This window comes from Pan troglodytes, chromosome X (assembly GCF_028858775.2).
Source record: "Pan troglodytes isolate AG18354 chromosome X, NHGRI_mPanTro3-v2.0_pri, whole genome shotgun sequence".
Classification (NCBI taxonomy): Eukaryota; Metazoa; Chordata; class Mammalia; order Primates; family Hominidae; genus Pan; species Pan troglodytes.
Window position 1 is genome coordinate 130,414,247 of NC_072421.2, and position 21,611 is coordinate 130,435,857.

The following is a 21,611-nucleotide window of genomic DNA, read 5'->3' on the forward strand; positions in this document are numbered from 1 at the left end:
TGTATATTCTGGTAAATGTATGACATTTTAAAGACATTATTGATTTTCAAATTGTTTTCAAACAAAATCCATTTTTTAATTAAATATCTAAAGTACTAAATTGTTCTGTTCTGCCATAAGCTCTGTGAGACAGAGAATGATGTCTCTTCCCTGGAATATAATGAACAGTTTCACAAAATCTTGCTTAATGAATGACAGAAAAAAACGGATGGCTATTCTTTTAATGTCATTACATACTACCTCAGTTGATGACTGATATCCATGAAAGACAAGCTCTAGCATTTTAATTGCCACATAGCACAGATCTAAAATTATTATTAAGTGATGTTAATTCTGAATAGCCTTTTGTACTACCTGAGAACTTACAGCTTTGTAAGGACTCCAACACCATGTTCGACATCCATGCAAAGATGCTAATTAATACTACTGGAATTCTACAGATATTGTAATGGTAGATTTCTCCCCCTCTTCTATGAAATAGCTAAGATGGTACCACAGCTCTCAAAGACAGCTGAAGAAATGTATCCTCAGCTAAGTAAAACTGAGAGCCCAACAGCTTAGAGCCTGATGAACCACACGACCAGTACTGACCACTGGCTGTAACAGTCCATTCTGCTTAATGCCTCAGCCTATACCACAAGCCTGTTGTGTCATTTTGCCTCACTGCAAAATCAAGGAGGAGAAAGAGGGAAAGCATGGGCTTGTGAGGCATGATCAGGTACACACACTCTATAGTTACAGCTCTTTCAAAATAGAGCCACCTTTTAAAAACAAATGGGAAGAAAAGAAAGCTTTTCCCACAATTAAAAAAAAATAGAATGACCAAAAAAAGCTTTTCTCCATCTAAACAAACACTTTTTAGTCCTTTCCCATCAATGATATGCTACTGGATTTGAGATGATAATTAATTACTCTTCCAGATGCCTCAGCCTGCTCCCATCCTGCTCAGCTTTGCAGGGATTCCCAACATGGCAATGAAAGGCCCCTCTGCAATCTAGCCACAAGACCTACCCCTGGTGAATAAAACACCTCAGGGATGTAGAAATCTGTTCTTCTCCCAATGGGTGTGGTACCCCCGGCCCAATCACTCATCCAAACTGAAAATTTTAGAGATGCTAAAAGTCTAGGGTGCAACATGAATATGATCAGATTCTTTGACTTGTATAGCCATGGACCCTGACCTCTCAACCCCATTCTGTGGATGCTGGCCAGCATGATACTTAGTGATGAAGAAGGGGGCTAGTGCTATTTCTTTGGGCCCAGTTCTGAATTCCCCCTACAGAACAAATGGCACACTAGAGTTGGCTACAAACAGAGGAAATTTGGCCTAAGAAAAGCCTGCAGAATTTGGGACTTTTAACAGCTTGTGAGCAACAATGTTTGGATACACTTTCAAAAATGGTCTCAGAAATTCTAAAATGAGCAGGACCCTGAGTGACTGCAAACAACATACTGGCAGACAGATGGATGAAATCCAATTTCTGACTTTTTTTAAAGAAATATTATTCTTAATAAACAACTTGAGCCTTTCACCAGCCAAGCTCTCTCTCTCTCTTTGTCCTCTCCAGGCAACGTGATCACGGTTGTTTCTATTCAGCAGTTATATATCACCCAAGCACTTAACCATCCGCGGAGGCAGAGAAGCATCCCAAATGTAGCACTGGAAGCAGGATTCAGAGTCTTGTCTTGCAGCCACAATAGCCTCTGATACCTCCCTAATGTGGATGAATGGCTGTGAGTCAGTAGGTGGTTCCTGTCGCAGCTGAAGGCTCCTACTGAAGCTCATCCAACCAGGCCTCAGCCCGCTCCCATCCTGCTCAGCTTTGCAGGGATTCCCAACATGGCAATGAAAGACCCCTCTGCAATCTAGCCACAAAACCCATCCCCAGTGAATAGAAAGCCTTAGGGATGTAGAAATCCGTTCTTCTCCCAATGGGTGTGGTAATCCTGGCCCAAAAACTCATCCAAACTCACATGTTGTAAAATGACTGACGATGATAATGATGTAGGTGATAACAACAACAGCCAACATTTATTGTGTTCATTCACTTTGTGGGAATGACAAGACCTCACTGTGGTTTTGCAAAAAAAACCCTTGTTCATCAAGGTGCAGTCAACAGAGCAAGGGTTGTGGAGTCAGACAGAAGTGCAGTCAGATTCCTGCTGTGCCGCTAAAAAAAACTCAGTGACCCCGGGGAAGCCCTTTAGCCTTTTTGGGCTTCATTCTCATCTGATAAATGGGGATCCTTTTGTCCACTCTGGCCTCTTGCTGAAGATGGTGCAGGTTTACAGAGGAATACCAGAGATAAGGGATATGAACGCTTATCATAAACTGGAGTGCACTCTCTACACAGGATCTGGTCGAGGGTCACATGGCTGGTTAATGGCTGGCCTAGAACTAAGGTCCAGCTGTCTGAACTCCCAGGCCAGAAAGGTGGAACTGTTGTTCCCCTCAGTTGAGAGGAGCACAGAGACCACCAGCTGGCATGGAGAGGCTGTTTGACACAGGAACTCCCAAAAGCAGACTCTCCCATTTCCAGACACCAGCTTCTCACCCCCACATTTCACCATCGGTGCAGCTGCCTTTACCTCTAAATTTTTGCCTCGCACAGACACATACAACAGTCACATACACACACTCTCTCATTCTCACACACACATGCACACCTTAGCTCTTACAGATTATCAGAACTCACAGAACTGGTCCTGCAACCCCCTAGGGGATCTGTCAACATGCAGAGAAATTCTGGAACCCCTAGGCTATCCCTATTCTTCAAAGTGAATATTTCTGGAGGTGGGCAGGAATGAATGAAATAAAAAGGTGCCCTTGAGGTAGCAATGCATTTCTCTAGCAAGTTTTATTTCATTTTTGCAAACACCGTAAAATCCAGTAACTGTGACTTTTTAGAACATGGTTGCTCTTTGATTAGACTAGATGCTACTGTAGTATCACCCTTTTAATAACCAAGAAAATCCTATGTCATTTCAAATAATTTTGCTTCAATTTGGGACAATCCAAGAGGCTTTGAGGGGTTCTGGTTATCTTCTGGAGAATGCGGGAAGGAATCTGCCAGAGGACAGTAGCCACCAAACAGATAATCTAGACCACATTAATAATGTGTGTTTATAGACATCATACTCTGACCTACATGTTCAAAAGGATCAGTAAAGGCACATGTGTCCCATGGAACTCCAGACAAGGCCATGGCTTTCATGGTGACCAAGACCTTGTTTTCACTTCTCTGCTATAGTCATGGCTGTGGAATTCTACTTTTGCCCAGAAGAGCTTTTTAAATATTACCACCTCTCACTACACCTACAAGGTCTGTCAGTATGAGAGATTCTTTTCAATATTGCCAAATTGTTTGGGAACTTATTAAACACCAGAATATTGTTGTGACAATGACTTACACAATTGTACCAATGGATTGAGGTCCTGGGGCTAAGGTTTTCTTGGGGTGGAAGAAAAAATTTGTTAGTATTGGAAAGGAAATACAAGTTTGGCAGATTCTGCCACAATTCCAGCATTTGAGAAAGGACAGTGTAAACTGAGAGAAGAGAGAGTGAAGAGGAGAGCCAGGGGGTGATGTTCCCCTTAAATCTCAATGGTAATCTGAAAGTCAGAGGGCTCTAGGGCTCTATTTGCTGCAGTTGGACAGAAAAATCCACACTGGTTGTTGCGTTCTAACAGTCACCTGCAAAGCATCCCCTTGTCCAGGGTACCAAGTGCACCCGGGGGATGGGGATGGGACACAGACATGTCCTTGCCGGCCCAGAGACCCCATCCAGAGGCCTCCAGGCCATGAAACTCACCTTGTGCACCCCCTGGACTCCCTGCTTCAGCCCAGATTTGTTTTAAGGAGACTTGCGAAACAGTAGCCCTGGCTGGACTAACTGCACCCCATAGCACTCACTTCCCCCACCCCACCACCACCCACTTTACAGTACTGCATGACCTCTAGCAACTGGACATCGCATCTGGAGGGAGGAAAATACCCTTGCTTCTGGCTACAGACTATTAATAAATCAGCTTTTACCGCATCAGCCCAGGCTCACAGAACATGGGCTGGCAGCGCCCCATGCCGGGGCTCAAGCGTTTTAAATATTTTTTGTAAATCAGGAGAGGCTCCTGGTGACTGAACCCCACATGGGGTCCAGGGCACCATCCCAGCCCGCCCTTCGGTCCGCGGGGTGCCCCCCGCCACTCCCAAAGAGCCACGGATGCCTCTTATGCAGCCAGTAGTGATAAGCAAGCCTGGGAACCATGAGCTCTCCTTGGATGTCGGAAAATAGCGACAGAGGGACACCCAGTCGCCCGGGAAGAGCAGAGCCAGAGCGGGGAAGGAGCGAGGTGATAAAAGTCCGGCAAGAAGAGAAAAACAGAAAGGGTAAGAGAGAAAAAGAATAAAAGCGAGAGAGGGGAATGGAAAGAAGGAAACAGCGAGCAAACAGGAGCAGACAACATCTAGGACACAAGAGAGAAAGAGGGAGAACAAGGCAAATAGACGAAATGGGGGGGGAAGGGGGGGAGGGAAGAATGCGGGCGCCGAAAGGAGGAAGAGAGCGCTGAAAGGAGACTTCGGAACCCGGGTGCAGAGTAGAAGAAAGGAGGGATCCAGAGACGCTGCACGGAGAGCGCGGCTCTTTAGGGCTCTCCAGTGCGGAGACTGAGTGCGATGCCCCGTCCCAGCGGCCCCGTTCCGGCCGCTCGGCCGCCTCCCCCGCACGCTCTGCCAACCATCACGCAGGCCACCCTGCGGACAGACAGACGGTCAGTCCGGGGCCGGAGCGGAAAGCCTTTCTGTGGCCGCCACAGCGCGGCGAACGTGCGCTACTGGGCGCCCAGCACCTGCCCAGCCGGGGTGCAAACGCCCGGGCGCCAGGGTGCGCGCTAGGTCCCCGGCTTGGGCCAGCCGCGCCTCCCAGCCCTCCGCCCGCCTAGGCCCGGGTCCCGCTCGACTACCGACGCACACTCACCTGGACGGTCTCAGCCTGGCGTCGCGCTTGCCGTCCACCACGGAGGGCACACAGCTGGTGAGCTCGGTCCAGTCGGCGTGCAACCCGCAGCTCCAGCCCGTGGAGAACCTGGAGAAGAGCCAGGTTTCCCGCTTACCCGGCCGGTGGCAAGTGCATTTCTTCTGACCCACGCGGCACTCGCACGGCTGCTCCAGCTGGATGTTACGCACCAAGTGGCGGCCGAAAGTGGTGCCCCCGGTCTTCTGGATGTGCAGGAACACGATCAGGTCATCGCCCTTGATGTCGAAGTCTACCTTGCGCAGGAGGTCGCCGCGGGTGAAATTGTAGCGGGGCACGAACCTGGCGGAGCTCTCATCCTCCGAGCGGTACGGGTCCGGCACCGGGGAGCTGAACGCCTGCAGGCGGAGGAGCTGGCATTCTGTGCCGGGGCACACGTATTGGAGGACGATCACGGCAAATAGGAAGAGCATCACCAAAGCTAGCAGCAGCTTGTTGGATTTCTCATCCATGTTCCCGACGCTGGGGGAAACCCAAGCTCGTTACGTCAATCCCGCAGCTCAGCCCGCGCTCGCCGTGCCCCCGCACCGCCCCCTTCCCCTGGAGCCGCTGCTGCGCCCCTCTCCCCCTCCCCTCCGCACCGAGTACTCCACGGCGGCGGCGGCTGCGGCGGCGGCTCCCTTCCCCGCTTCCTTCCTTCCCGGCAGGCTCAGCGCTGTGGCTTCTGCGGCACACACACACCCCCACCCCGACTCCTTCCCGCGGGCCGTTCGCCCCCTCCCCCCGCCAGAGCTCTCCGGAGCTCCCCGAAGCCCCTCCACGGGGTTTAGCCCCAGTGGGACCCCTCTGGGCCCAGTCGCCCCACTCCTCAACTCACGCCCCCAGTCCGGGCCCCCGCGTGTCTCGCTCCACTCTCGGTGGCTCCCGCTCCCATCCCCATCCCGCTTCGTCGGCCGGACTCTCCGGGCTCTTCTGCCCCTATCCTCTTTGGAGCGCACACCTCTGTCCGGGTTTCTCCCCGCATGCCCCGAAGCCCTCCTTTTGCCGGCGCCCGCGCCCGCTTACCCACCCGGTAGGCGGCCTCGAGGGAGCTCGGAGCCGGGGGCTCAGAGTTACCATGGGGGAATGAGCCGGCCGGCAGCCCGACTTGCTATCGGAGACGCTGCGCTGCCGGTGCCCGCGGAACAGTGGCGACGGAGCCGCGGCGTGGCCAAATGCGCGCCGCACCCCTCCGGAGACCCTAGCCGGGCCACCAATGGCCAGCTGGAACTTTACGCCCTTCTCTACCCCCCGCGGCTGCCTTCCCTCCCCGTACAGCACCTTCGCACCCTGGCCTGGGAGCGCGAACCCCGCTTTCACCTAGAACGTACCTGGCCAGGGGGCCGAAAATCTTGGAGAAGATCGCACCGAGCACGTGCTTCAGCGAGTGGCCCAGGGCGGCCAGGCCCCGAGTGAGCAGGGCCCGGCAGAGGGAGCCCAGGTCCCAGCGTCGCCTGAGGACGTGCATCCGCCTGCGGCGGCCCCGGGACAGCAGCGCGAAAAGCGGGGCGCACGCGGCTCCCGCCAGGGAAGAAGACGCCTTTCGGGGCTTGTCCAGGAGCGGCCGGGTGTGGAATCCGTGAGACACACCCCTAGGAGGGCCCGCGCGAACTGAGGCGGCGACCGACCCGGGCCGGCTCGCTGCCAATTCGGCCTCTACTCTGGAATGCCGGCGGGGACAGGTGGTGCGGGCGGGCGCTCCTCGCTCCGGTTGCCGCGGCGGCTCGAACGCCCGGACTGCACACGCAGGCAGTGCCATTCCCCCCTTCAGGCAACTCAGGGTACTAAGGATCACGAGCGAGCTTGAATTTATATAATAATGCCTCACGCCTAAGAGCTCGAGCCACTTCACAAGCAGAGAACCTGGGTTTTCTCTTTTCTTGGAGTACGGAGGTCACTCCGCTTAGCGCATCACTCCACTTTGGCTCGTAATTTCAACCTCTCCTAAAATAGCAAAGGCGCAAATTGGAGCTTTTCCGTCTCTCTTTGCCAATTTCCATTCTCCAGCGGAAGCGGGGGCATTTTCTGAAAAGGTAAGTCAGCATGATAAAAAGACAGCAGGACCAAAAAGCATTACAGAATGAGAATCTGACCTTTTTTAGAGCACAGACTGTCTTCTTGCTGAATCCTGTGTACCAAACCCTGTGCCTGCAGGAGGGCTTGACTCATAAAAGGTTTGTTGAATGAATGGATACATAACTAAAAACTCCATCAGAGTGAGACCGTCTAATCCAAGGTAATGTGACACATGAGGAAACTGAGGCCCAGAGAGGGGTAGGAACGTGCCCAAGGTCACACAGCAGAGCCCCAGGGTTTGAACCCAAGAAACCCAGCACCATCCACCTATTTCCTGATACTAACACCACCTTCTCTAACAAATAGGCACAGATCTTCCTCAAGCTCCAGTGTCCGAAAGGCTCTTTTCTGCTGCTGGACCAGGAATGCAGGGTTTAACAGGGAAAGAATGGATGTCCCTTCAGGAAAAGGACCCTGGGAACTCAGGAGTCAGTCTGTCCCCATCTGATTGATCAAAGGGGCTTGCTGTACATCAGGACACTGGTGTTTCCGTGACTGAGTGTGCAACTCCCTCCAGTCCCACTGCTACAGAAGGGGCACCGGTTGGCAGCAGTGTTTCTGAGCAGTGCTGTTGGCACTGGGGCCACTGAGTGGGAGAATGCAGACCACGAGCCGAGTCCTGGGGTGGGGGCATGTCCCTCCTGGAGACAGGCTCTCCCAGTATCTCCCTTGCTGAGCTCTGCTCCATCCGTTTCCTGTTCTATCTATGCCATGAAGCGGCAAGCCTAAGAATAGTCCAGAAGTCCTGGGAAATCTGTCCCTGGGCAGCCCTGGGATAATCACTTGCCCCTCCTGAGCCTCAGTTTTCTTGTCTGTAAGATAGGACCAATTATGTCCCCTGTTTTGACCAACTGAGTCACCGTGGGGATGAAATGTAGAAACCTTTAGGCCACTCCAAATGTGAGGCTGTGTTTACCTGTTGCTCTAAGCTCAATGTGCCAACTGCGTCACAGGCCAAATAAGGAACAGGCCGTTCTCAGGCAATTCTGTGGCTGTGCACCCTGTCTTTACCACCTCCTAGAATTCCCAGCCCTGGCTAGACTTCTACGTGCCCCCAAACCTACTGGAGACCGTGAGGGACCCTTTGTCCAGCTGCAGACATAAGGGATAGTAGATTTTTTGGGAATCCTGAATTTCTAGCACTCCAGGCATCTCCTGTCCTGAGGCTCCAGGAACACTCTGAAAACCCAATGAACTTGTACGAAGAAGCCAGATGCAGTAACTTACAAGGTTGACCTCTCAGCTTCCCCAAGAGCTCCCCTGGTGCCCAGGCTGGTAGTCCTGGGCCTGCTCCCCCTGAGGGCAGCTTAGGGTGTGAGCCAGGGTAGTGGGAAGCTATGGGGGTGGCCCCGGAGCTCTGCTTGCCAGCTGCCCCTGCCTTCTGCTTGGCCACTCACTGCAGTCAACCTCTTTAGCCTACCCAATAGGTGGCTCTCCTCATGGTGTCGCATAAAGATTCCCTGCCATTACACCACCTTTGTATGTAATGGCATTCAGTGGGTCCCTAGGAAAATATTTCTGAAACAGGTGGGTCACAGATTCAAGCCCTCAGCAGCTAAACTACGGAGTTTCTACTGTAAGAGGGATTAGTGGCATTGGAACACAAGAAAGTGCCTTGGGTGGAGGGAAGGGGGAGGTGGTAAACAGTACGGGGGAAAAGTCAGGTTTTACTCATTTGAGTTGTGAAAAGGAACGTGTCCACACACATGCACACACACTCACAGTCCAACCTTCAGAGAAAGGGCCAGTGAGGTTGGTAGTTGCAGAGCAAGAGGGACAAGGTGGGGCTGTAAAGTTCAGTTTCTGAGATATAATATGTCACTAGGATTTTTGCATTTAGAAGCCCTTCCTCCACCCCCTCATGCTGTGAGGAACAAAGAAATGAATCTCTCATACAGGAATTCATATATCAGGGCTCCTGGAAGTATAAGAAAACAGTCTTTGTGGGGAGCAGGGAGTCCCACAAACCTCAGAAGATCCCTCCAGGATTGAAGAGGCTTTTTGCTGAGAAGCAGGGAATTTTTCCTACGTGTGTCCCAAGAGCCATGTTCTCCCGAGGCCAAGGCTGGGCCTTGGCTGCATGTTGAAGAGGCTTCTTGTAATCTCGGCTGGTCTCTGCTCCCAGGAGCCAGTTCCTCTCAGGCAGTGAATGACAAAGGTTCAAATGCTCTAGATTTTGGCCTTTTGGGGAAAGACTGGGGGTAGGAGGCAAAAAAAAAAAAAAAAAAAAAAAGGGAAGAGAACTGGCCAAACTGTCAAGTCTTCGGTTTTCCATCTCCTTAATTCTAACACCAACTGGAGTTGCTGTGTATGCATATATTTGGGATTCAGTACCTGGAAGGCGAGGAGAACTCTGTCATCTGAGCAGGGCTTCTGGTTGTCTCTATGGTGTGGTATGATTTTCATTATTTTCCCAGAACCGTCCTTCCATGGTTTCCAATGAAAAGGTTGATGATTCTGGGAGCATAAAGGTCAGCCTGGCTTGCATGCTAAGCAGCACAAGGCCAGACATGCATTTGGTTCCTGTAATCTGAGACAACAGTGGGAGGTAGTTGCAAGAGCACTGGCCTGGGAGTCCAGAGACCTGGGCTCATGTCTTGACTCTGACACTAATGAGACTATATATATATATGACACTGAGGAAGCCACTTGCTCACTTTTGGGCTCAACTTCCTTATCTGTGAGATGGCAAGGTTGACTTTGTGATTCAACAGGCACTTTCCTGATCTGACATTCCTTGTCACATGTTTACCTTTACTGTCTTCCTCAAAGGCTGAAGGACTGCCAAAGACTCAGGGCCTTAGCCCGGAGGGAATGACTTAGACCTGGTTCTACCTGCATTCTGTGGCATTTGCATCACTGGATCCCACCAGGCCAGCAGCAGCTGCAGTTGTTCTGGGCCCATGTTACAAGGGTGACAGCAGGGTACCCTGTTCAAATTAGAACAGAAATAGTGGAAACTTCATATTAAAGAAAGCATGACATTCTTTCCAGAAAGCATAGATTATGCCTTCCCCTCATCCTGAGCATTCTCTTCAACCCTGGCTTTCTAGCTGTCTCTCATTTTGTGAAAACGTTCATACTCTCAATAATAGGCAATTCTGTCACAAAGATCGAAGGCATGCAAACTACTGAGTTGACTGGTTTCTGTTCTTATGTGTCTCTCCAAACGGAATGAATAGCAGTACTTAATGAAAACACTGTCCTGCAATTCAGGCTTTAATATTATAAACAGGCTGGGTGTGTTATATGCATCACTCTCAATAGTCATTTATTTTCCCCCACAGAACACTGAGTTTTATTTTTCTAGCCTAACAAAACATGGGGCTCAAGGAGTTAAAAAAAAGGAGGTGCCAGGGTGCTGTATATGCTAAATGAATATGTGCTGAGAAGGTAGGATAAGCACTGGAATGGGGCTCATAGTAGACCCAACCCTGTGAACAAGCAGCCCGATGACCGGCCCTCTCCTGATGAAGGATTCCCACCATTTCACTAGCAGTGAAATTCCCTTTTTTTTTTTTGAGATGGAGTCTCACTCTGTCACCCTGGCTGGAGTGCAGTGGTATGTTCTCAGCTCACTGCAGCCTCCACCTCCTGGGTTCAAGCGATTCTCATGCCTCAACCTCCCAAGTAGCTGGGATTACAGACATGCACCACCATGCCTGGCTACTTTTTGTATTTTTAGTAGAGATGGGGTTTGGCCATGTTGGCCAGGCTGGTCTCGAACTTGTGGCCGCAGGTGATCCACCCACCTCGGCCTCCCAAAGTGCTGGAATTACAGGCGTGGGCCACTGTGCCCAGCCAAAATTCCCACTTTTCACTGACAACGAATGGAAGAGTCAGCTCATGCAGGGCTTTTAAAGCTACAATAAGCCAAGGCCTAGCAACCATAGGCAGCAGGCCAGACTGTTCCTGGAATAGTCATCTCACTTCTTTGGGCCTCAGTTTCCACTCTTAGAAAATATCCTGGGCTTGGTTTGGTGGCTCACACTTGTAGTTCCAACACTTTGGGAGGCCAAGGCAGGTGGATCGCTGGAGCACAGAAGTTTGAGACCAGCCTGGGCAACATAGTGAAACCCCGTGTCTACAAAAAAAAAAAAAAAAAAATACAAAAAATTAGCTGGGCGTCGTGGTATGCACCTGTGGTTCCAAGCTACTCGGGAGGCTGAGGTTGGAGGATCCATTGAGCCTGAGAGATTGAGGGTGCAGTGAGCCATGACCATACTACTGCACTCCAGCCTGGGTGACAGAGTGAGACCCTGTCTCAAAAAAAGAGAAAAAAAAAAAAAAAAGAAGAAGAAGAAAGTAGCCTGACCAGGTACCTCCAAAAAGCTGGTTTAGGGGTATAGTAAAGAGGAATCCAATCTCAAATGAGTGCTTTTAAAGAGAAGAGAGCATAGGTTTGGAGAGCACACTGCCCTGTGGGGTTTAATTAGGGCTCTGTGAGTTCATCAGAACCTCAATTTTCTCATCCATGAAAATGAGGTTAATGATGGCTACCTCAGTGGGCTGTCATGCGAGTTAACTAAAATAATCTACTGAGAACACTTAGTCTAGTTCTTGAAAAAGCAGACCTTCAGAAAATGCTTGCTTTTTTCCGCCTCTTTTGACTCAATGTCTTTGATTTGATATCTTTGTTATATCTTCACAGTAGCAACACACATATACTTAATGACAGGCAACTGGCTATGGGCCTAATTTTGTCCTAGGCTGGCTTTGCCACATCCTGTTTTTTTATCTGCAGTCTTTTCTTACCCTCCCTCCATGTCTCTCTAGTGCTCTCCTGGCTCATGTCCCATGGAGGAGGAAAGCCTCTGATCCACTGTGTCACATTGAGGGATGGGACATATACACGTGTCCCCTTCCAAGATATATCAACAAGAAAAGAGGAGATGGCATTGCTTAACCCTAATGAATGGTCCTTCCCATGGGATACTAGGAAACACAGAAAATAGGGCAGTGGAGGAGATACTTGGAGAGCTGAGATAGAGAGCTATAGGTAAGTAAAGAGGAGAGCTTACGGGGCGAGCCCTACTTTAAACTCTTGACACTAATTTTAAGCTCCATTCACTTCAAAAGTTAATGGTTGATCTGGCCGGAGGGGTTTCCATTTGAGCAACTAGTCAAACCACAGCAGTTGGGATTAAAAAACAAGGTCAAGTTTGCATTTATCCTGCTTGAGCCTTAGCTGAACAAGCCCCATCGACTGAGCCCTGGGCTGGCAGCACCAGTTCACAGTGGCAGAGTAGAAAAAGCACCAAGTGGGATGCCAAGAAAACAATGTTTGAGTCCCAGTTCTGCCTCTGGCTCACTGTGTGACCCTGGGTGAGTCACTTGATGTCTCTGGGATTTAGTTGCCGACTTTGGTAAAATGAGGGGCTGCCTTAGATGACCGGGAAAGCCCCTCCCAGCAGGAGCTTTATGTGATCTGAGCTATGCTAGCTAATGAGAAGGCTGGGGAGGGACACCACTCTCTTCTGGCTGTTGTGTCAGCAAAGATACACTACCAAATATGACCCTCCAGTTAGTCACTGAGTCACAAAAGCGGAAGAAGGACTTAAATGAGGAGCAAACTTTCTCAGATCATAGGGATAAGACAGAAAGTTGAAAATAAGGCTTCTGGGCCTCTACTGACTGGGATGGTAAAGTCAAGGCTGAAAGATTCGGAAAAAGTCATGTCAAGAACTTACCTCCATGGCCAGGCGCAGCGGCTCATGCCTTAATTCCAGCAATTTGGGAGGCCGAGGTGGATGGATCACCTGAGGTCAGGAGTTCGAGAACAGCCTGGTCAACATGGTGAAACTTTACTAAAATACATCTCTACTAAAAATACAAAAATTAGCTGGGTGTGGTCATGTGTGCCTATAATCCCAGCTACTTGCGAGACTGAGGCAGGATAATCGCTTGGACCTGGGAGGCAGAGGCTGCAGTCAGCCGAGAACATGCCACTGCACTCCAGCCTGGGCAACAGAACAAGACTTCATCTCAAAATAAAAATAAAGAACTGACCTCCAGCTGACACAAAAGCCTAAGGTAGGTTTTAATAACGGTAATGATAAAAACAAAAATGGCCTTGCCTGACCCACAGTTTCCCATTTATTTTTATACTCTGGGATCTCAGCAAGAGAGGAACACACCCATTGCATGACTGGTCTCTGTGGGAGTCCTAGTTCTGAATACTAAAATACAAGAGTTGAAAATTATATCTTAGGTCAACCTGGAGAATTTGAAGGAAGCAGGCTTCAAGGCCAAAGTTGCTCCCAGGAAAAGGATTTATTTGTCATTCAAATGGGCTGGAAAGGAAATGCCTTATAAGCATAATCCAGGAAAAAAGAAATTACTTTAGAGAAGCCATACTTGTCACAGACTAAATGAAAATTAATTTTTAATAAGAAAGAGCCAGACCAGAGGCTCCTAAAGCCCTTAACTGGGCTTTATAGTAAAACCTGAGAAAGGACTTGCTTCTTTAATACGTATTTTCAAGATCCACATTTCACAAAATGGCATAAAAATGCAGAAAGCTACAGCATTAGAGCAGATGAGGGAAATGAACTTGGTAATAAGCACTTTGAATATTTATCTTCTGTACTGAAGAAAGTTGCCTTAATGGTTATCATCATGTGGGAGATTTAGCTGAAGCAGAAGATGATATTCAAATCCCCAATGAGAAGAGACAAAATGCAGTTGGTAGCGCTCAACAAGGGGTTAGAAATGCAACAGGCATGGGGAGAGGGGTCTACCTGTTGTCGAGGGTGCCAGTTTCCAAGATCTGCACAGTGATCAGGATGGCTGGCTATAGTGGTGTCTCCTGTAGGTTGACTTCAGGATGGTTAGCAAATAGTGCCAATAGTAGCTCACGTACTGAACACTGAACATCTGCTGTATGTCAGATACTGTACTAAACGCTTTGCATGCACTATCTCAATTAGCATTGCCAGCAACCCAATGAGATAGTTACTTCTGTTGTACTTACTTTACAAATGAGTAAACTGGAGTTCCATATTACAGCCACACAACTATGAATTATAGAGGTGGAACTTGAACCCAGATCTATCTAAGTCACGAGCCAATAATAACTCTAATGTCTCCCTGATCATCATCCAGCTCCAGGGTGTCTGAGTTTGATTGGAGAATATGAGACATCCTGTTCCAAAATACAATGTCAAGAGACTTAGATAATCCTCATCCCAGGCAGGAGAGCTGGACAGAGAGGGATTGTGTGTGTGCGTGTGTGAGCACACATGGACACATGCTGTCATGCACATGCTCTGAGAGCAGTGAAGAAGATAGAGAGCCCAAAGCCTGAATTTTAGTAAAGAGGGAAGCAGAGATGAAGACACTGCTGACTAGACAACTCAATACACACACAACCTTGGGATGTCACTCGCATGATCTGACACTGTTATCTTTGGGAAATGTCACAAGCAACTTTGTCCACTCTACTAAACAATAGCCTTCTGAAAGTCTAGGACCTTGGCTTCTTCATTTTTAAAAATTCTTCATAATGCTCAATAACAATCACATTTAGTCTAGGGCTTCACAGTTTACCCAATATTTTCACAGACACTGACTGGATCTTTACAATAATTCTGCAAGGCTGCTGTTAGTGTCCTCACTTTATTTATGAGGAAATGGAGTCCCTCAGGGCTGAAGAAACATGACTAGGGTCACATAATGTGTGGAATTGCCACTTCTGACCTCTCCCTTAGCTCCCCCAAGCACACATACCAATGTCAGACAATGCCCACAGCACCTCACAACGGATCTGGGACAGAAGAGGTGCTCAAGAAATGTTATTTTTCCCCTTACTTGCCAATTTATGACTTAAAATGTTTTCTTTCCACTAACTACATTTTACCAGGTACCCAATATCTTCAACAGAGACTAGTCCACATTCTCAGAGAACTTACCATCGATATAAGGAAATATAATACACCTAATATGCAAGAGCCTGAGGATAATGACTGACTAATCTGTGGCACTAGCTCTAATGCAGTGACACTCAGCGGATGGTTCACAGATGTCTGGAATGGCCAGAAAAGCCTCCCTACTGAACATTGGGAGGGCCTGGAGGAGCTAATCAATCTGCCCACCCACCCATTCTTTTTTGTCTTGGTCCCAGAAAGAGGAACTTTTGCTGACAGAAACTGTTTTGACCACCTTTTCTTGTTGTACTCAGGGCATCAGTCCCTTCCTTGTTCACAGGGTTGTATACAAAGTGTCCTAGCCCTCCCCAGCTACAAATTCCACCCTCAATCTGCAGTGACAAGAGCGTGACATGGCGGAGTCTTTCATCAAGAGAGCAGTATGTAGCCTCACAAACACAGTACGGGCTGTGTCAACATGCACAACTCAGTTGCAGAGCAAATAGTTGATTTTTTTAGACCAAGTCAATAAGCTGCTTTTCACAGGGAGAAGAGGGACCAGGATAGGCACAGTTTAAACAAGAAGACACTCTGCATTTTACCCTAAATGTTTCCATTGTTCTATATCTTGCCAGTGGTTGGTAGCAAGTCAAAGCAAAAACTGACATTTAGTGTTCCAGAGTCTTCTGGAAGAGAGCCAGCTAATGAATTACCAGATGAACAGCTTTTGGCTCACTTATCAAGGACAAATCTTATGCCAGCTGAGATGCTAAGATGCTGTTGCAATAGCAAACTAACAACCACAATAACAACAACAATAATTTACCAGGATGATTGCAAGAATGCAGGACAATTTTCTTTGTTGGCTGTAATCTGGAAATACGTTTAGTTTTGATTTTTCATCCACATTAGATGCTCATAACATGACATTCTAAACAGAGACATTTTAGGCTGGATATCAACTGAGAATTATTTTTATTCATCATTAGTTTCATCAAAAACTTAACAGCTGATACAGATTTCATCAAATGATGAGGGAGATTAGTATGATGTAAAAAAATTCACAACAAGGCACAAGGCTCACACCTGTAACCCCAGCACTTTAAGAGGCAGAGGCGGGAGGATCAGATTGCTTGATTCCAGGTGTTCAAGACCCTGTTTCTATAAATAAATAAATAAATAAATAAATAGTGGGGCATGGTGGGGCACGCCTGTGGTCCCAGCTAATTCAGAAGCTGAAGTGGGAGGATCACCTGAGCCTGGGAGGTTGAGCCTGCAGTGAGCCATGATCACGCCACTGCACTGCAGCCTGGGTGACAGAGTGAGACCCTTCTAAAAAAATCACTATAAAGATGTATTTTATTCTTTTGCTCTGCCTTATAACACTACCATTCATCTAATACTCAGACAAACTGAGGGTAGAAGATTCAGGCTTAATTGTCCCTCCTCTCCACCAATACCCCCTGTACTAGTCTGAAATGACAAGGTAGGAGCTCCTCTTAGCAATATTTACAGACCATTCTTCACATAAAAGAATATAAGAACTCTCAAAAAGCTAAATAAACAGAGTACTCTAAACAAGCCCTCTTCCTGTCCTTTTCTCAGAAGTCTGCTGCAAAGGCTCTTGGTCAGTGCCACAGGCTGTTCTTTTATCTCAGTAACCGGAGTGCCTTTGCAAAGCTGGCCTGGAGGTCAGGTCTCAGGCTCACTCCCCGGTATTCAGTGAATTCTTAGTCAAGTCCAAGCTTGAGTCAGCTGCCTCCATTGTAACTCTTTTGCAATTCGATGGATAGCTTGGTCCTTATGTCTTGAGGATTGGAATCTCCTGGGCAGGGATTGGATTTCACTTTCCATGTCTCCAGTGTTTGCACTAAGGTTATTAATATATTCTCTACAGGAGGGATCATATTGAGAGCAAGCTGAAATTCACATAACAAAGCCTGTGGCTTGAAACTACGCTGGGCCAAGCCCCCAGGGGGATACTGGGTAACTCTGAGCAGCCAGTCACCCTTGGAGAACATTGAGAAGCATCTGAGTCTACCCTTTCTGGGACACAGCATCTTTCTATATTAGACCCACTCTCCCAGACTTCCCACCATACCTGGAGGTGCCCTGCAATGCCAATGAGGGAAAATGTAACCTGAGGAACACTCATTTCCACCATGGTGTGAGGGACTCAGAGGATTCCCTTTCCCAAAGTTCCATTTAGAATGAAATGAATGAATAATTTATACCAGGGTAAGAGTCAATAAGACCATTAAAGGAGAAGGCAACTGTAATGCAAAGAGCACACCCTCTAGGATCAGACCAGGATTTGAAACTCAGTTCTGCTCTTTACTAACTGTGTGGCCTTAGGCAAGCAGTTAGCCTACCAGTGCCTCAGTTTCCTCCTCTGTCTCTGTACAATAGGTATGATACTAATCAACAACCTTGTAAGGTATGCATGTAAAGCTAGAGGATAATATACATAAAAGGCCTTTTACAGGCCCTTACAGAGAATGGGTATCCAACAAATGGCAGTTACTGTTATTAAACAAAGCAGGAGAGATGTCTGGGAACTTCTTAATGCCTTTCAAATCACAGCCCTAGGTGAATGTTTATATCCAATCTAGACAAGAATTACCCTGTTCAAATACATCATTGGATCTATACAGATGTTATTATTTTTCATTGTTTTGTTTTGTTTTTTGAGACAGGGTCTCGCTCTGTTGCCCAGGCTGGAGTGCAGTGGCACAATCATGGCTCGCTGCAGCCTCGACCTCCCTGGGCTCAAGCAATTCTCCCATCCCAGCCTCCCAAGTAGCTGAGACTGCAGGTGCATGCCACCACGCCTGGCCAATGTTTTGTATTTTTCATAGAGGCAGGGTTTTGACATGTTGTCCAGGCTGGTGTCGAGCTCCTGGGCTCAAGCGATCCTCCCACCTCAGCCTCCTGGGTTGCTGGGACTACAGGTGCATGCCTCTATGCCTGGCTAATTTTTGTATATTTTGTAGAAACAGAGTTTCACCGTGTTGCCCAAGCTGTTCTAGAACTTCTGGGCTCAAGCAATCCTCCCAGCTTGGCCTCCCAAAGTGCTGGGATTACAGATGTGAACCGCCATGCCCAGCTTATACATACGTTTTAATACTTTTCTGCCTTCATGTTTTTAATAACCCAAGTAAGGCTTGACTGAAACTCTTTGTAAATGTTCAAATATCATAGAAGGTGCAAAAATTCCTCTTGACCCCCATACAATTCCATTCCCTTCCCCTGAGGTAGCTGCTGTTTTCAGTTTGTTTTGTATGTTGGAGGGCCTTTATTGTAACCAAGTACACATATGAATACACATAATAAAATAAAGAATGTTGTTTTTGTGGGGTTTTTTTGAAAAGGAAAATGTATGTTTTGGATGTATGCTTTTGATATTTTATTGAACTATAATATACACATGGAAAAGTGAACATAAGTGTACAATTGATGAAACATACATGAACTGAACATACCTATGTAATCAGCCCTCATACCAAGAAATGCTGCCATCACCTCAAAAGCCTCTCTTGTGCCCCGTTCCAGTCAATAAATCCCCACCAGTGGCCACTATTTCTGATTTATATCAGCATAGATTAGTTTGGCCTGCTTTTGTACTTCATATAAATCAAATCACAGAGTGTATTAGTTTTATATTGCTATGTAACAAATTGCCACAGATACCACAGCTTAAAACAACACAGATCTATTCTCAGAGTTTCTGTAGGTCAAAAATCCAGGCACAGTGTGGGTGGATTCCCTTCTTAGGGGCTTATGGGGTTCAAATCAAGGTATCAGCCAGGGCTGTGATCTCATCTGGGGCCTGGGGTCCTCTTCCAAGCTCACTGGTTGTTGGCAGAGTTCATTTCCTTGCAGTTAAAAAACGGAGGTCTCTATTTTCTTGTTGGGTGTCAACCAGGGGTCACACTCAACAACTAGAGGTCATCTACATTCCTTGTCACAAGGCCTCCTCCACTTTCAAGCCAGCAACAGAGAATTTCTCTCATATCAGTCTCCCTCAAGCTTCAACTCTCCGACTTCTGATTCTGCAAGCAGTCCAGGAATATAATTTGCTTTTAAAGGAACTCATGTGGTTAAATCAGGCCCACCTAGATAATCTCCCTATTTTAAGGTAACTGATTTGGGACTTTAATTACATGTGCAAAATTCCTTTACGGTGGTACCTAGATTAGTGTTTGACTGGATAACTGGGAGACGGTCTGTGTACACCAGGGTCATGAAATCTTGGAGGACCACTTAGAAATCTGCCTACCACATACAGTATTTACTGTCTCAGGCTTTCTTCACTCAAAATTATGTTTATGAGATTCATCCATATCGTAAGGGGTTATAGTTAATCCATTCTCATTGCTGTGAAGTATTCCATTGTGTGAATACACCACATTTTATTCATCCAAAATTTCTTCATATTGGTGGGCATTGTCCTAATTTTAAGTGCTGGGCTGTTATGAATAGTGATCCCACAAACAGGACATTTGGTGAACATGTGTACATATAGATTGAAGAAGAAACACACTTTTTTTCTGTTATAAGACCCTAAGAATTTGGAGTTCTTTGTTGCCACAATATAATCCAGCCTATTTGACTGATTCAGAAAGCTGGGAATAGAATTAGTGCTATTACTAAAGGCAATAGATACTGCCATATTGCCATATTGCCCTTACATGTGGCATGTAAGCCACATGCTTACCAGCACATGGTATGATATATGTGTGTATATTTGCATGAACTTTGGCCAACCTGAACTTTATCTCCTACATGTATAAAATAAGGACACTGCCCTGTGTAAAGATCCAGGAGAACATGCTTAACCCCCCTGCCTGCCCCAGCATGAACATTATCAACCCACACCATGGATATCCTGTACTGTGCTCTATTATTTCATGGAACTTAACACTCTTAGATATTCCATATGTTTACCAAACTTACAGTGTTTATTGTTTGCTTTCTATCTCTACCCACTAGGATATAAGCTTCTGCATGCAGGTATCTCTTTACTTTAGCCAGTTTACTGATATATCCCAAGGGCCTAGAAAAATTTCTGATACATAGTAGGTGCTTAAAAATATTTGAGTGAACAAGTGTTAACTCAGGATATGAAATTTGATGATGATTAATAATAATAAATTAATTTCATAGTTACAGTGGGCATATTTTCTAAACAAAACAATTAGAACACTGACTGGAAAAAAACTTAGTTGCACTTAAATGTGGGGAAAGATTTAATCATGCATTTACACCCATGGAAAGTCGTTTATTTCACTTTCCCTACCTCATTTTAAATTTTATTTTACATAGTTGCATTATACATCATTTTTGGTTACTCTTCATTCTTTCTGAACATTCCTATAAAATTGAGACTACTATAGGAAACTCAAGATTTAAAGTTGCTCCTTTCACAGGGCTTTGTACCATACAAAACCAATGAACATTTGTTTTTGCAAATTCTTTCCTGAAATGTCCTCCCTTCTTTCTGCAATTATTGATATTCTGCTCTTCCTTCAAGATCAGAGTCATTTGGGGTCTACAGCAGAGTTGTCAAAGAGAACTTCTTTGATGATGGTAATATTCTTTATCTGTACTCTTCAATACGATAGCCAACAGCTGCACGTAGCTACTGAGCCCTTGAAATGTGGCTAGTGTGACTGAGGAGCTTAATTTTATTTATTTATTTTTATTTTTATTTTTTGAGACAGAGTTTCACTCTTGTTGCCCAGGCTGGAGTGCAATGGCGCAATCTCGGCTCACTGCAACCTCCGCCTCCTGGGTTGGCTTCAAGTGATTCTCCTGCCTCAGCCTCCCAAGTAGGTAGGATTATAGGTACCCACCACCACGCCCAGCTAATTTTTTGTATTTTTAGTAGAGATGGGGTTTCACCATGTTGGCCAGGCTGGTCTCGAACTCCTGACCTCAGGTGGTCCACCTGCCTCGGGCTCCCAAAGTGTTGGGATTACAGGTGTGAGCCACTGCACCCGGCTGAGGAGCTTAATTTTAATCAATTGAATTTTAATTGAATTTAATTTCAAGTAAGTTACATTTAAATGGGCACAAGTGGCTGCTGGCTGCCATATTGGACAGCACAGCTCTAAAGAAAAGGGTGGAAAAACAGGACCCATTTTTGATCCTCTGTGGCAGCTAAAGGGATTTCAAGACCCACAGGTCAGACAGAAAGGTACTCACGTCCCTTTCTTTACAACTGCTGCCCCCAGATGAGAGACAGAAGGACAGAGTGCTCTGACCCATTCTCTTCAGGTAGGGGAGCTTGGGCTAGAGGGGAGGAGGAGGACATGTTTTTGATGAGTTCAACTAAGGCCCTTGCAGTCATTGGGCATCACCTTGCCTTGTTCCTTCATGTGGTCATTGGTTTAGGCTGTGTCTACACAGACCCACTGAGTCAAGCTGGAGGTCTGAATGTGAAATAGGAATTACAGAGACATAGATTTTACATCCCACACAGTTCCCCAGCTCCTACTGTGCTTGTGCAGCTCACCCTGGAGGCATGTGCAGAGAGGCATTCAATCTACTTGCCAGGGCTTGGACATTTCAGAGATGATGGTAATTACTGAAGCAGGTAATGGATCATAAGGAAGTAAAGTCTAGATAGGTGATCCAATAAATAAAATAACCAGA

The 21,611-nt window shown here is 46.9% G+C and overlaps 1 protein-coding gene and 1 long non-coding RNA gene across 7 annotated transcripts in view; one reads left to right on the plus strand and one right to left on the minus strand.

The window, feature by feature from the left end:
- HS6ST2 (heparan sulfate 6-O-sulfotransferase 2) overlaps positions 1–6,867 on the minus strand; it is a 333,459-nt gene extending 326,592 nt beyond the window's left edge. For 2 of the 6 annotated variants that reach the window (XM_016944114.4, XM_054676902.2), the window contains exons 1-2: positions 6,345–6,867; positions 4,978–5,496 (exon numbers count right to left, since the gene is read on the minus strand). In XM_016944114.4, coding sequence (XP_016799603.1) covers positions 4,978–5,496; positions 6,345–6,772 — 947 coding nt within the window. In that variant the 5' untranslated portion in view covers positions 6,773–6,867. Of the gene's footprint in view, positions 1–4,977; positions 5,497–5,615; positions 5,683–6,043; positions 6,169–6,344 lie in introns of those variants that run through there. The other 4 variants (XM_016944115.4, XM_016944113.4, XM_016944116.4 and 1 more) reach the window with 3 other exon arrangements.
- A 92-nt stretch (positions 6,868–6,959) lies between these two features.
- The window catches only part of LOC107971187 (uncharacterized), a 32,382-nt gene continuing 17,730 nt past the window's right edge, over positions 6,960–21,611 (plus strand). The window contains exon 1 of the long non-coding RNA XR_001714146.2: positions 6,960–7,046. This is a non-coding gene — a long non-coding RNA (uncharacterized LOC107971187). The remainder of the gene's footprint in view (positions 7,047–21,611) is intronic.